The sequence below is a fragment of the Harpegnathos saltator genome, unplaced genomic scaffold (genome assembly GCF_003227715.2).
Source record: "Harpegnathos saltator strain DR-91 unplaced genomic scaffold, Hsal_v8.6 scaffold659, whole genome shotgun sequence".
Lineage (NCBI taxonomy): Eukaryota > Metazoa > Arthropoda > Insecta > Hymenoptera > Formicidae > Harpegnathos > Harpegnathos saltator.
Window position 1 is genome coordinate 385,659 of NW_020230492.1, and position 16,042 is coordinate 401,700.

Here is a 16,042-nt window from a genome sequence, read left to right on the forward strand (position 1 = left end):
GACATGACCTCTGGAGGAGGAACAAGCCTCTCTTACTTGCCGACGATGGAAGCACGGCAGAAGTCCTGACTGCGCGCCGCGCCGCGCCGCCGGCGGCGCTGTCGTCGCGGCGGTCAAAGTATCGACGCGCCAGCGACGGGCGAACCTGTGCGTAATACCTGACCGCTGGCACACCACAGCCTGGGCCGACGCGGTCTGCGATAACGGTGTGTGTACAGGTTCGTAAAGTATAATCCCGCTCGTCGATCGTGTCGACGTCATCCGCGCGCCGCGACATCGTTTTATTCACCGAGATCGCTGAGGATCGCGCTACCTCGACGCGGTCTCAGCTGCAGGACGAACGGCCATCCGCGACGACGCGTCGACGATCGTCATCGTAGGAGTGTGTACACATCGTCGGCTTGTATACACCACGGTGTTCGCGGCATTCCGCTGAGCAGCCAGTCCGTTCCTACAGCCGATTCTCCGTTGTCCTGCTGCAAGAGATCGACGCTCGGCCTCGCCTCGCCTCGCCTCGTCTCGTCTCGTCTCGTCTCGTCTCATCTCATCTCGCCTAATCGAGCCAATCATTATGCCCGCGCCGATTCGCGCGCGCCTGTTGCTACCCCGCTGCGTGAGCGATCTCCAGGCAAAAGGTAATCATGATGTTGATTCGAGCCCGGAACCCCGAGTCTGGAAACTCCGGGGCTCCGACGACGACGAGATCGCCGTTTCCTCGTAACTGCGCTTCCTCCGTAACCTCCGCACTCTTTGCTCTCCTGTGCTTGTGCATGTTCGCATTGTGCAAAGTTCCGTTCTCCTCTCGCCCTCTCAATACGAAGAATGCAGGATAGGGCGCAGCTGCGAGGGCAGGCAGACCTGCCTGCACTACACCGCGCCGATTCCCGGCCTCGGCCGGGTAACGAAGGGCGTAGTACCTGTGTGTGACGAAGCGCCTGCCCTATAAGTCTGCCGCCCTAGTAGCCCTTTCTTTGCTGTCGATCTTGTTCTTTTCTAATCTGTTACAGTTATCTATTCGTCTCGGGACGAAGTACACCGCGCTTGCTCCTGCTCTCTCCTTGAGTGTATTTGTTCGGTGATTGCATTCGTTATTTCTAGCATTCGTTATTTTAGACTGGAATTTTTACGTCTCAAAGTCGCACCAAGTCGACGCGGAATCGGACTGAACTCGACGATCACTCGTCTCGACCGTCTCGTTTGTCTCTAACTATATTTCTAATTTCGCTTGAAATCAATGTTTATCTGTATTTCAAACAGTTGCAGTTGTCTCTGAATTTCGGCAAAGAAGAGTGGCGGGAGTGAACGGATTATTTCCTTAATGTTGTCCGTTTTCTTTGATTGCTACAAATGTGTTTATAACGCTGCTTTCGATGGACGAAACCGCCGTACGAGCTGAAAACTCGGGTACCAGCAATTTTTATGGTATATTAATTACATTTACTAGACACATAGTTGCCGGATAATGAACTTTGGTGACTTTCAGATTCGAATTTTTTAAATTGAAACTTTCATTATGAAAACAGGAGGTTAAGCCGGTCACTTATAACATTTAGATATTAAATCTAAAATCTTCCTTAAAGTCAATCTGTACTTTATAAATTATATAAATTCGCGTGAATTTTGCATTCTTAATGTTTCCAAGCAACAAGATGAAAAGTAATTGTTATTTTCAGTCATTTTTGCATGTTCGGATTGTATGTCAAACAAATGTGCTTGGATAATCTATTTGTAGATTGCGCTTGACCGCGGCACCTAACCGACCACTTTGACGCGAGACTCGTCGGACTAATTTTGCGTCTTGGAACACACCACCGCGATGTTGTAAATAAATGTAGATAAATCGCCTCTTTTAGTAATCATGACTGGAACATAAAGGACTAAAGGAGAAGCGACAATATACAGAGTGCAAAGTGGACAGAGTCCGCGTTCGACTCGACATCGCCTGAATGTGAATCTCGGCATATTAATCGCTCCAGAATTTCCGTCGTGCATTCGCTCTATTACGTGACCGCTCTGACGTACTGATATGGAGAATAACACAGTGGCTTGTATTTGCACGTTTAGCGTTCAAACGTGACTTGGTACGCACGCGAATCTTCGAAACTTGCGGAAATTGGTGTATTCTAAAAAGGTAGCCGCCGATCTTCTCTCTACAGTTTGAAAAAGCTTGAAAATCTGCCTCGACAGATCTGCACCTGTGCAGATTCATCTCGTGATCTTGCTCGAAACGTCGTGATTAGAGGTTTGTTTTTTATTAATAAATTTTTATTAATAAACTGACCGCGCGCGCTACTTTGCGTTGGTTCTCTTGTCTTTTTCCAAGTCGCGAAAATGTACTCTTAGTCGGGCGATGAAAAACTTGGAAATGAACGTCGTTGGACGTGCCTCTCCGTATTAACGTTTATTACACGACACGCTACCTAATACATTATACAAATGCTCGACGAAAATGTTGACTTCGATTTATGCATACGGACGCGCGTCCGAGATCCGGGTGTATAGAGAGACGAATCTATGGAGTTTCCTTCTGTCACATCGCCGTGAATTAAGAGCTCTCTTTGAGCTGCCTTTGAGGCGAGACGCGCGACACGTCCGACATGTACATGTGTGTGTGTGTGTGTGTTTACGCATGCTCTCGTAGCACGCACAACGTGCGTACGGTTGTTGCTTGCACCGAGTGTCAATTAGTGATGCTGACGGGCGTTCCGACGGACGCTCGTGCCGGGATGAGCCGGCACGTTAATTTTAGCGTAATGGATCGATCTAGAAGAGGAGGATGCGTTTTTAAATAGCTTGCTCGTCGAGATGTATCGCACGCTTGTTATTTCGAAGCAGCCACCACGCGCCGCGCTCGAAGTATTTTTTCTCGCCGCGATTGCGAGCGTACGATGACCCGCCGACTAGACTTCATCTCGTATTATTTTGCCTCGAGGCAATCGAGTGTATAATTCAGAGCAACGGTTGATATTCCGTGAAAGTATCAAAGCTAATATTAATTGAATATTAACTTGTCAAACGAATCAAATCCTGCGTTCAATCCCATGAATCTGCGTTACGACAGAAGCCGCGCGCGAGCCCGAGATTTCTTTATCGCTATTCATGGTGAGAGCTTAATGAGCTTAATACGAAGAAATTATCGCCTATCGGGTAATTGGTGTCGGAAATGTGAAAATACACATACATTCCCGGCAATTAATACTCGTTAGCAACAATTAATGCTCATAATTTTACGCTTGCTTCACTTGATTGCTTTAAAAGTGACACACACGATGCATCTGCTACATGCATTTTTCTCTCCTTTGCGTTCCCCATTTGCCCCCTGTATATATTAAGGTACACGATAATTGACTACAATTAGCGACATCACCGTAGGATGCAACGAAGTCAGTTGAGAGACATCTCGTCCTGGATGACGCGCCTATTCCCGGAGCCTGGAGACGGTAGTAGCCTAATCGACGGGTTCAAAATGTTCGGCTCGAAAAACAGCTCGCCCACCAGCACATTTTACACCGATCTCGAGATCACGGAAGAGGACAAACAGGAGTTTCACAAGGACGAACATTCCAAGACACCGTGCTTGTCGGAGCAGCAGAGCGCGACTAGCGAGGATGGAAACTCGCAGGATTCAGACACGGCAACAGGTGCCGATGAACAACAGTATGTCAGACATTCCTTCCACAGGATCGCCAGTTTCGGCGGCTTCCCGAGATTTCAGCCGTTCGTCATGTCCGCTTCCACGCCGGCCGAATGCCTCGATATCACGAGGCACGAGGCAACGTCAACAGAAACGTCCTACATTAAGATGTCGCATAGCGTCCTAGAATATAGAAGCAGCAGGTAAGTGCAAGTTTGGTTTGAAGAAAGAACATATATATGCAGAAGCAATAATATAAAAGCCGTACAATGCACACATCATTCTCTGATTGAGAAAGAGTTCTCATGTGTAAATTTAAAACATTTAAAAAATTAAATACAGATACGTAGCCTCAGAGAGGAGGTCTCATCAGTATACATTAGATACGTATGCGGTAAGCGAATCCGACAGCGAAGAGGAGTCAGAGGAGACGAGATCTTCGGAAACAGACTCGGCGATAGTAGCAAATCATACAGACGACATATCGATATCGGAGCCCAAACTGCTCGCAAAGAAGGGTTCCTCGGATTCGAAGAGGAAGAAGGCACTGCATGTGGCGCAGGAGTTGCTTGCGACTGAGAAGAATTACGTGAACATTCTGCATCTGATCGACCAGGTGTTTCAATTCAGAGTCGACCAAGAAAATAGAGCGCATCCAATGTTCCCTCCAGAGACTGTTCAGCAAATGTTCTCTAATATTAAGTCTATTTACAAATTTCACAATGACTTTCTGTTGCCGCAATTCGAGAAGAGAATGCAATACTGGGACTCGAATCCGAGAATCGGTGACATAATGAAAAACTTTGCGCCATTCCTCAAGATGTATACAGAGTATGTGAAGAATTTCGACTACGCTATGAATCTGATAAACTCGTTGCAAAGTAAAGTGCCCAGATTTGCAGCGATCATTAATGAAATTCAGAAGCTTGACGAGTGCGCTAAATTGTCGCTACCTCATCATATGTTGAGTCCGATACAGAGGTTACCGCGATATGAGCTGCTTCTCAAGGATTACTTACGAAATCTTACAGAAGATAATCCAGATTACGAAGATACGAAAAGTAAATAAATTTATATGTATATTTTTCAAAATCCCGTTAAATATCCCGTGTATTTGGATATGATTTTCGCTTCGCGATTGCTTAATTAAGTGTAATATATTTTATGATTTATTATACAGAGGCTCTTGAATTGGTATCCACCGCTGCGAATCATACGAATGAAGCAATGAAAAAAATCGATAAATTTAAGAAACTTTTGGAGATTCAAGAAAGTATATACGATGCGACTGATCTAGTTAGTGCGACTCGTGAATTGGTAAAAGAAGGGCGTATAGTGAAAATTTCCGCGCGCAGCGGTGATCATCAGGAAAGACATTTGTTTTTGGTAATTATTAATATATTACTGTAAGATATATTGATATCTCTTATATGAAACGTATCTGTGTGTGTATGTGTGTGTCTGTGAAGCACTCAATAAGAATCATATGAGAGAATACAATCATTTATCTTTCCAGTTTAGTGATTTATTATTACTCTGCTCGATAAGACTGATACCCGGACCTTTGTACCGACTAAGAGCCAAATTTATGGTGGAAAATTTACAAGTAGTTGAAGGGGACAATCTAGAAACGGCAAATACCTTTTACATAAGGGACGAAAATAAAAGTGTTGAATTGTACACACAATCCGCTGCGGAGAAAGCGGCATGGCTGGACGCATTGTTCCAAACGATGCAAGAGATTATGAGACGTAAAGCCAGCCTGAAGACTGGCAATGTTAAGACTTCCTTAGTTAAGGCCGACGACGTAACTAGGTGCATGGTTTGCGAAGTTATCTTCTCTGTGATGAAACGAAAACATAATTGCCGGGCTTGTGGAATAGTGAGTATACATATATCCATTTTTGAGATGAGTTTCTCATTCTTTTTAAAATATAAAATGCATAATAATAATAATATACACAATTATTATAATCTACAATCTCCTTGTGCTCTTTCTTCACAGGTGGTTTGTAGTAAATGCTCAAATCAGAAGTTATTATTTGAAGACAATAAGAATATGAGAGTATGCAGATTATGTCATGCCGCACTCACTCAGCCACTCGCGAAATCACCAACATCACCCTCTGGACCAGTGCCAAGTTTGCTGCAGGTTTCAGCGAGCGCGCCTTCAGTATTATCCGGCTATCTGTTGCTGAAAACGCAGGCCAGTAAACCCTGGATCAGACGATGGTTCGCATTACATGTCGACTTTGTTCTGTATTCATTCAAATCTGAGTCAGAGAGTATGGCCATGACAGCGACACCTATGCCGGGCTTCATGGTCACCGAAGGTACAAAATTATCTGATGAGGACCCTCTGAACACAAAGGATCGAATTAGAGCATTCAAGATGCATCATTCTAGAAAGTGCTATTATCTCCAAGCATCTTCTCAAGAGGACAAAGACAAGTACGGCACACAGCACTTTACGCAGATTACGATTCTCTGCTATTGAATAATAATAATAATAATAATAATAATGACAATACGCACTCTATTGATGGGATATTTCAGATGGATGCACGCGTTGGAGTTGGCTACGAAGGCTGAACTACCTCATTTTAACCAGACGGAGAATGAAAGCGCACAAGAAAGTCAATCGATGAACGATGTACAATGAACATTTGTACCTTTTTATCTATACCAAACTAGCCAATTTTTTTACTATCATACTCGTAAGCGAGAGAAGGACACGGCAATGTAAGATAATCGTTAGTAGTTAATTAGCTATATTTAAAATGACGTTAACTTATGTTATATATATATCTTGTTATTAGTGTACACTACAAGAGAAATCGAGTCAATAGCGGCCGCTGCCGAAACGCTTGTTGTTTTGTATAATGTTCTGTTATAGTATATTTATAAATATATATGTCGTTCGATCATGATACGCTGTGCTGTCTGTAATTTCGCAATGAGGAGTCAATAAGGCGATGCTTGAGGAATGAATTACTCGCTTCAGTGATAATGCGTTGTCTAAGCTACGATAAAGTCGATTTTATTGAACGAATAATGAATTCTACAGTCTTATTAATAAATTTATTTGATTGTAGTCGACATTACATGGCTTTTTTAAACATCTCTAAGCACAGATCCTACCTGACTATACGTATAAAAATATAATTTCAAATATAATTTAGCACTTACTAACACGATACACTTGTACAAAATGTCGACACTAATTTCAATTAACGCGTTCTTTTTTCTTTCTTTTTTTTCGGCATATTCTCTTTCACAATTCTTGTTCGCGTTTCTTGAGTTTCACATTGAAATTATCAACTGCATATTTAAACAAATGAACGGCGACTTCTTTTCTCATATTTTTATTTTCACAAACGAGAGAATAATTCGAAATAAGTGTGATTAACGTAATTTTCATTATTAATATAGCCAGTCTTTGTCCTGAAAATTTGAAATAAAATTTAAAACAAAAGGACAAAAAAGAAAATCAGTATATATCACTGATGTGTAATAAATGTTTACAACTGACCTATGCATGATCGTGGTCCAATGCCGAACGCCAATGATTCGTAGAATTTTTTGTTTTCTGTTTTCTCTCTTAATGGAATAAATTTGTAGGGATCGTCGAAGTATTTAGGATCTTGATTCGTTGAATTTATAGAGACGTATATCGAGACACCTTTCTCAATTACTAACCCAGTCTCCGGCACCTAATGATAATGTAATAATTAAGAAAATGATTCTCATGTTAATGACTTGTTTGATCATTTATAGAATCGTATGTATTACCACGAAGTCTTTTATAGCTGTCCTGTCAGTGACCGGTAGGGGAGGATGCAATCTCATTGCTTCGTTCACAATACAATCCAAAAAGGACATCTCGTTAATCAATTCCATAGTTATTTCTTTTCCTGATAGGTGGTTCTTTATTTCCTCATATAAAATATCTTGATATTCTGGTTTACGCGCCAACTCGTAAATAGTCCACGCAGACGCGGTCCCAGTCGATTCAAATCCAGCAATGTGGAAAGCCATTACTTGCGCCAGCAAGTTGTCACCTTCGAATTCTGTAATAATGTGAATATTATTGATTAACGTTATTATTGATGTTATATAACAGGTATTTCTCATTGATTTATTAATTTATTCAACTTAATAATAATGAATTTGATAATAATAGTAGTAATACCGACAAATTTATATATATATATATATATATATATATATATATATAATATCAATATAGTAGTATATTATATATCAATATCATATAATTATTTCAATTATTCCACAGACTGAAAAATTCTTACTAAAAATAGGATTTTGTTCTCCATTTTTAAGCATTATCAAAAAATCCACCAAATCTCCTCTTTTATTTCCCATTTCTTCTCTATATTTTATGCTTTCGTTCCAACATTTACGGAAATATTTCACAGGCCATGTAGAGAACGGCTTGATTATGGGAATCAAATCGGGAAAGAAGAAATAAACTATGAACACTATGCTACGTGTACAGCCTCTGAAAACCTGTAGAGCTGTAATAGAATAACAATGTCAGTGTTACGGGTATATATATTTATTGATAGTACAAAAGTTATAAATCTTTTTATTTCAATGAAAATCCAGAACTCCGCGGCGAAAAATGAAAAAGCTCAAAACAACAAAAAATATTACCTGCTTCAAAAAATCCACGATCCTTCGTTTCGAATGCATTTACGTTGATGCCATATATCACAGAGGCGAGAACGTTGTTGATGTGACAAGATGTAATTTCCAGCGTATCCTGCGTTTTCCAGCCATTTTGATCCGCTGGTAATCCATCGATATATTTTAGCATAGGTTCCGTACATTCTCTCACTAATGGCATCATAGCTTTCAATTTCTGTCCGGTCAAGGCCGGAGTCAATTTCGCTCTCAAATACTTCCATACTGATTGTGACGTAACAGCAAGAAGATTATATAAATCCATGGTATCAGAGCCATCAAATGAGCCGAATCGCCGGTTTGGAAAAACATCGAAATGCCTGACCATTATTTGCTTAATAAGATCATGACTCCGTAAAAGTAACATGGGTTTATGAAAAATGTAGAAACCGATGTAAGGATCATCTGGGTCGGCACTCTCATAAATCTCACGTATCAAGTCCGCAGGTGCTTTTCTTAAAAGAATTAAATCCTTGAAATTACCGAAGATGAAATGCGTTGGTGGTGTTTTGACCCCACGTCTGCTCCAGTAGGAGAGTTTGTATTTAGCATATGCGTAGAAGAGAACGACGGATATAGCCAATGCTGTCGTGCAGTAAATGATGTAGCGATTTGATTCTATCACTTCCATGGTCAGCTGACTCTCGTTCAAGTATCTTTTCGCTTGAGGTGATTCTCTGAAACTGATTCGTTGTAGCGCTCCTCGCTTATAAAAATACTAAATCAATATACACACATGAGCTTATATATGTGTAACCTTAAGTGGAGTTCAACTGATTATCTCAATAACAGGATATTCATGAATTAGTCATCTACTCACGTATATTAGTTATCGTCAAAATCAATCGTAGAATCGTATTATCAGATGCGAACTAAACGAACCGAAATATAAAACCAAGGAAATCGATAATTCAATTGTACTTTAAAAAACGGATATAGTATCATTCATGATCAAATTTCTCAGCTTGATATGATAATTATTCAGCATGTTATTGCCAAAATGCTTATCACTATCACAAGATTCGGATTTATAAAAAGATTAAGACGATTGTTAGAGCACACAGTAGAAAATGCGATGACTATCGTAACATGATGGATATTAGATTTAGCACCAGATATATATATATATATATATCTTAATATCTGTCTGGTATTTCCGTTAAAATTACATCCGGTTGTCGAATATAAAATGCAAGACGCCACAGCCTGTTCTTTATTCGCTTGAAATTGTCACGTCCAAAAGATGTAGATTATAAAAAAAAATTCGCATTCACATTGTTCAAACATTTACCTCCTCGTAATTTAAAATTATTCACACTAATATCTGTGATCGGCTCTTATTTCTTTTACTTCAGTAGTATACTACAGATTCTATTTCTATGCATATTGTAATCATAAGTGTGTTCTTATATAAATTAACTATAAACTAGTTATTTATTGTATATATAAATTATATTAAGAATATGAATATTCTTTTATAAGCAAATAAATTAAAATTAAACTAACTCGATATTCGGAAACTTGTTATTAATAATAAAATAGAATTAAAAAATAATCAGCTCATTCATGTCAATTAAATGTGGAAAAATTGAAAATTGTTATTTGTGATTTTTTAGTAGTTTTTCAAAGAAGCTGGATACTGTAGCGATAACATTATCAGAATCGCTAGCCATTTCTGTTTTTTCGTCGAATATGTATACTACGTAATATCAACATTAATGTGCGCACATCACCCAATATAAAATACTATCATATCTTGTGGTTAGATATGGTCAATAGATGGATTTTTAGGACATGCTCAAGGGTAATATCAGCGAAGTATCTAACTTAAAAAAGCAAAGGTACATCTAGGGGAGACTATATTAAATAATCTACAAAATGCATATGTATAGATGACAACATATATACATATGTATATAAGAAAATAGTCCTCTCGTATTTTGTACATAATATTAAAATAAATATGAGTTAAAATAAATATGAGTTAAAGGAGGAAAGAGAGAAAGAGAGAGAGAGAGAGAGAGAGAGAGAGAGAGAGAGAGAGAGAGAGAGAGATATACTGAAATATAACTTTTTATACATAATGTTTTACATGTTGAGGAAAATACATCTATTTGGAAAAAATGTAAAAAAAATACTAATATTTTTTGTATATCTTTTGTATATTTTTTGTGAGTAAAGAAAACTACTAAAAATCTTACCAATATTTATAACACAAAATATATTTTTTAGATAAAATACAAAATAAGAATGTAATGTGTTGATATAAACAAAAGTTATATAAATTCAATATATAATGTCAATAAAATTAAGAAAAATACGCATACATATGATATATACATATTTGTACTCATAATATATACATATATATTTATTTATTTATATTATACATCACTGCTTGGAATTACTTTCAATTTTCATCTTTGAAAGTTTTCCCCGACTTACTTCCCTTTACCTCTTCCCTTACTACACCGCTCACCTGGCAGATGTATCAATTATGTTCTCCATCTCCAGGTTATCTTGGCGCCTGTATGGCGAAGTGTTTTGACTGTTATAAATAGCTACTGGATGGTTAAAGTCACTAGTCACTAGTCCAATATAGCTATATATAATAAATAAATTGCGCCTCGTAGATGTTATGATGTTAACGACCTTGAGGCGGAGAGAATAATAAAGCAAAGTAAATGGGGAAAAATCCCGAAAATCACCTAAAAGATAAAAATAATTTCGAGCACTGTTTTATATATATCTTACCTATTTTTTTTAATTTCATACAACCTAGATCATTTGTCCATCGTCACACGCATGTTCCAAAAAAATTTCATTTTCATGACATATTTCTTACTATATACGTTACTGCATTCGCTGTTCCAACATTGTATATGTATGTACGGAGAATTAACTCACATTGAAACACTGGTCGTATCTATTGATCCATAAAATTAAATATTTGCTCAAAGATTTTCTTGATAAAGAGAAAAAGAACTTTCTCGTGGCTAATGATAACGTTTTATTTGAAGCATTTGTCATCTTTAAAACAGCATACGATGACCCAAAATTATTTCGGAAATGTCCATGTCATGAAAAATGCTTCAAGAAAACGTCCTCTCAGCAATTTTAAAATAACCTTAAAAGCTCTTTTTAATTTAATAAGCGAATGACTGGTGAACAACCTGTATCATCCAACACAGCATTATCTTAGGAACGTCCGACAAACATCATTCTAGAATATCTTGGGGATATACAAATGTCCGCTGTTTTAGATCCTACAGATATCCTACGGATATCCTTTTTAGTAACTTTCAGTTCTTTTTTAGAAACTTTCAGTTTTTTAAAATTGGTATTAAAAGAGATAAGATATTTATAGGATCTAAAACAACAGACATTTGTATATCCCCAGGGTATTGGTGTCGGATGATGTCCCTGAGATAAAGTGTGCTGTGTGGGATAAAATACAGCATCGATGCAATATTATAACGAATTGTATTAAATAATATGGTATATCTATATATTATATAACAAAGAAAAGAAAAAATGAATGTAGCGAAAGCATCTGATCTACAACGTAAAGACCCAGTTGCTGCAGCTGTCACATATTTATGATATCTCTTCAGCGTAAACTATGTAACATCCTTGTATTTTTTATCAATATATTTTAAAGTTCTCAATAATTCATCATAAGCTTTGCATCCCGACTCGCGAAATGTATTGAAGAACGAAAGAGTTGGTGCAGAATGGTCTACATGTATTCATAGCGTGCAGGAAAATTAATTATGCTAATTATAATTCTCGTAGCATCAATAATCGGATCCGGTTTATTCGCTAATTTGCAAGTATAATGTGATGTGAGGAACGTAACATTTATTATAATAAAACAGACATTCGTACATCACCCACATATCTCACATTTTATCTCAGAGACGTCCGACAGACATCATTCTGGGATACTGCGTATCTTGGGAGTATCTTGGGAATATACAAATATCCGCTGTTTTAGATCCTACAGATATCCTACGGATATCCTTTTTAGTACCTTTAGTTCTTTTTCAGAAACTTTCACAGTTTCCGGAAAATTATTACTAAAAGAGATATTTGTAGGATATCTGTGAGATCTAAAACAACGGACATTTGTATGTCCCCAGGATATTATTATATAACGTCCTTAGGATATCAGCACAGGTAGATTCTAAGCAGATTCTCAGTATATCGCAAACGTAAATTGCGATTATTCCATGAATATCCGAAATACGTACTGTAATATTTTGAGAATATACTGAGAATGTTCCTATGTCCGCTTCCGCAGTCTACTCAGTATATACTGAGAATATTTCGTATTATATTGTAGGTATATCTAAATAATATTTTAATAATATTACTAGTATCGATTAGAAATATTAGTTTATTGTTAGTATATTTGTAGAATATTTATATAATATATAAATATTCTGCAGGCTTTCTTAGGTATAATAAAAATGACAAATTGGTTATATATATATGTTATAATATATATTTTTTTAATTAGTTTAACATATAAATGAACTCTTTATACATATATAAATAAACATATAAATGAACTCTTAACAAACTTGTGCTGCCTTTATAAACTATAAACTTTATAAATTATAACTCTTCATAAATTATATATATATATATGTAAAATCTAAAATAACTCAATTATTTTTTTGTTTATTTGCACGTTCCTTTGCATGAGCCAGCCAGATCTTGATGGGAGCAGAAATTTCTTCGTCTGTTGCAGTTGTATGCGACTTTCTTATCACACCTGGAATATAATATTTAAAAATCAATGTAATTAGAGAGAGAGAGAGAGAGAGAGAATGTGTGTTTTCATTAAATAAATATCTGTTCTCATTTAAGTTGCTTAAAAGAAAGTTGAAAATTTTTATGTTAATATAAATATATAAATAAAGAGATTACTTAAATATTTGTTTAAACATTTGGTAATTATTTAGAAAACGCATACCGCCTCCGATTTTGCTAAAACTCACATATCATATATATTTTGACTCATAGAAACCGGATCCAAAAGTAAAAATAGTTACTCAACTCTATAAAGCAAGAAAAAAATTAAGTTAAGGATAGAGGTATGATAGGTTAGGAAACCTGTCATTGCAAGGTAAAGTTTCTTCATTGTACTTACTGTATTAGTGTAGCGCAGTATACAACTAAACTTTTATAATTATTGTACATAAGATAGGACTTATTTTGAATTGTACACAAAATAACTCCTATCTTGTGTACAATAATTATAAAAGAATATATCTTTAAATCTTCGCCTTATATGTACTAAAATGGCAGATTCTAAAAAGGTTAGCAAAGGCCCCTACACAAGGGAGAGTGTATCATTAATCAGAAGCAGAAGAATGTAAGTATATGCTATCTCATTATGTAGGACTGATCTTGTTCCTCTCGTTACGCAATAAAATAACATATGCTATGATTCTTCCGCTTTTGATTCATGATACATTCTCCTTGGCATAGGAGCCTTTGCTAATCTTTTCAGAATCTGTCATTTTAATATAAGGTAGACTCATCACTTTAGTAAGGCAAAGATTTAAAAATATATTCTTTTGCAATTATTGTACACAAGATAGGTCTTATTTTGAATTGTAGACAAAATAACTCCTATTTTATGTACAATAATTATAAAAGAATATATCTTTAAATCTTCTTTAAATCTTACTAAATCAATGAGTCTACCATACATTAAAATGACAAATTCTGAAAAGATTAGCAAAGGCCCCTATGCAAGGTAACATGTGACAAAATTATTTATATAAATATTCTTAATTTAAGTATTTTCATTTAGTTGTTATACTGCACTACACTAATACAATAAGTATAACGAACAGACTTTACCTTGCAATGACAAGTTTCTTAACCTATCATATTCTATCTTAAACAATATTTTTCTCGCTTTGTAGAGCCGAGCAATGATTTTTTTTAATTCAGATTCGGCTTCTACACGTGAAAATACATAAAATATGTGAGTTTTAGCAAAATCGGAGGTGGCGTGCTTCTTCTAAATAATTATCAATTATGCTATTAATTAAAAACTAAGACTTACAATTCTGTATGTATATTCTGATTGTATATTTTACTTACATATAATTACTTTACACAATTGTAAGTTGCTGAAGACATATTTCTTTTTCGCTCCATACCAGCTGTATTCCATGGCTAATTCATTGCTGAAGATTTGTCTCATTAATCTTATACACGATGTTTTCAAATCCTCGCATACAACTCGAACCAATTGTTTAATCTGAAATGTAAGTACAGAGTTAATATTAGTTCAATATTTCGTCTAATGACATTTATTAATTTATATATATTATGACTCTATAGATCCTCTCTGAGACTATCTTTATTTAATTATGTCAAAAGTGAGAAATTGCACGACAAAAATTATTACAGCATACGTTAAAATAAAAAGATATGTCTATTAAACAACAATTTTTCTTCCAATCGAGTCAAAAAAATATGTAAAATGTTCCGAATATTTTCCTGTTATTATGATAATGAATAGTTATCCCTGACAGCACAAGAACTTCTGGGAATGTCCCAAGAACATTCTGAGGATATTGCTCTGTCCTCAGAATATATGCAGGATGTTCCCTGGATATCTGTGCTGTTAGGAATAATGCGTTTTAAAGATTTAAGAGTTTCTTTTAAACAAGAAATATGGTCTAACACACAAAAGAGTCTTATTAGAGACTCAGGATTCAAAGATATTAAATATTTTGGGAGATTTTACAACAGAGAAGAGAAGTAACTATGATTTAGGAATTTCAACGAAGAAAGATATTTTGTTACTTTCATCAACAGGTTAAGAGCTAACTATTATAATTTTAATGAGTCTCTTCACAGAAAGGGGTATATATAGATAGCACTAAGTGTGACTGTAGATATGAAAGAGAAAATATTGATTATATGATATAGTGGTGCAGTAAATATAATGAAGAAAGAGTTAAGTACGACGAAGAATTAAGGAAAAAAAGAATAAGGGATAAACATAGCATTATTATATGGATTAAGGAGGAAAATTGAGACGCAGTCTGAATAACTTATAACTATCAAGAAAATAGGAAAAATAGTGTAATAACCTGAAGTTAATTATTCTTGTGCCACATAACCCTGAAAGACAGGTTGAAAAAAATATAAAATTTTATACAACGAATTGGCCTATCTAACAAAATATCTATTGAGGTACAAATTTATTAATGCATAATAGTTAATGTTATTTTATAAATAAAATAATTATATAATTATTACCTTATATTAAGATCTTTGTATACGACGTGACTACGTGTGTTCAGATGGACACGGAAAGCAGAGAGTGGAGTAGAGAAGCATTAAAAGCCATCCAATCAGAATCGGGCCTCCGCCCGATTCTGATTGGGTGGCTCCAGACAGCACAAGATCTCCTAAGAACATTCCAGGGACGTCCTGAGGATGAAGAAACATCCCGAGGTCATCTTCAGGATGTACTCTGAACGTTTCTTGGATACCTGTGTTGTTAGAGACCTTCCACAATATAAAGCAATTAGTCAAAAGCCGTAAGCAAATTGACCAATCACATTTGATTATTTTTTAAATAATCGACTGTGGTTGGTTAATTTGCTTACGGCTTATGACTAATTGCTTATTGTAGAAGGGATATGTCCGATTAATGATTAAAAT

General features: G+C 36.2%; 2 protein-coding genes across 4 annotated transcripts; one reads left to right on the top strand and one right to left on the bottom strand.

The window, feature by feature from the left end:
* Positions 1 to 108: 108 nt before the first annotated feature.
* Positions 109 to 6,535, top strand: LOC105185175 (FYVE, RhoGEF and PH domain-containing protein 1). 3 transcript variants are annotated; one of them, XM_025304956.1, is made up of 9 exons: positions 1,210 to 1,422; positions 1,854 to 2,242; positions 3,373 to 3,837; positions 3,977 to 4,695; positions 4,815 to 5,020; positions 5,151 to 5,516; positions 5,640 to 6,085; positions 6,191 to 6,376; positions 6,454 to 6,535. In XM_025304956.1, the coding sequence occupies exons 3-8, from the start codon at positions 3,374 to 3,376 to the stop codon at positions 6,294 to 6,296; spliced, it is 2,307 nt and encodes a 768-aa protein (XP_025160741.1). In that variant the 5' UTR covers positions 1,210 to 1,422; positions 1,854 to 2,242; position 3,373; the 3' UTR covers positions 6,297 to 6,376; positions 6,454 to 6,535. The 3 variants fall into 3 exon arrangements, with proteins under 3 accessions (XP_011142787.1, XP_025160742.1, XP_025160741.1); XM_011144485.3 differs by lacking the exons at positions 1,210 to 1,422; positions 1,854 to 2,242 and adding an exon at positions 109 to 635 and having other exon boundaries at positions 6,454 to 6,534; XM_025304957.1 differs by lacking the exon at positions 1,854 to 2,242 and having other exon boundaries at positions 1,206 to 1,422.
* A 166-nt stretch (positions 6,536 to 6,701) lies between these two features.
* On the bottom strand, positions 6,702 to 9,068 carry LOC105185177 (probable cytochrome P450 6g2). Its single transcript, XM_011144491.3, has 5 exons — positions 8,312 to 9,068; positions 7,948 to 8,172; positions 7,427 to 7,704; positions 7,167 to 7,347; positions 6,702 to 7,078 (listed from the first exon to the last, which is right to left on the bottom strand). Exons 1-5 carry the CDS (start codon positions 8,970 to 8,972, stop codon positions 6,909 to 6,911), a joined length of 1,515 nt encoding a protein of 504 aa, XP_011142793.1. The 5' UTR covers positions 8,973 to 9,068; the 3' UTR covers positions 6,702 to 6,908.
* Positions 9,069 to 16,042: the final 6,974 nt, after the last annotated feature.

Bases quoted from the DNA above. Each gene is read 5' to 3' on its own strand.
- LOC105185175 (XM_011144485.3), top strand. From the start codon at position 3,374: ATGCAACGAAGTCAGTTGAGAGACATCTCGTCCTGGATGACGCGCCTA. The intron at 5,021-5,150 runs GTAATTATTAAT...TTATCTTTCCAG, and splicing joins AGGAAAGACATTTGTTTTTG to TTTAGTGATTTATTATTACT. The intron at 5,517-5,639 runs GTGAGTATACAT...CTTTCTTCACAG, and splicing joins ATTGCCGGGCTTGTGGAATA to GTGGTTTGTAGTAAATGCTC.
- LOC105185177 (XM_011144491.3), bottom strand. From the start codon at position 8,972: ATGGAAGTGATAGAATCAAATCGCTACATCATTTACTGCACGACAGCA. The intron at 8,173-8,311 runs GTAATATTTTTT...ATTCTATTACAG, and splicing joins TCGTGGATTTTTTGAAGCAG to CTCTACAGGTTTTCAGAGGC. The intron at 7,705-7,947 runs GTAAGAATTTTT...ACATTATTACAG, and splicing joins AGAACAAAATCCTATTTTTA to AATTCGAAGGTGACAACTTG.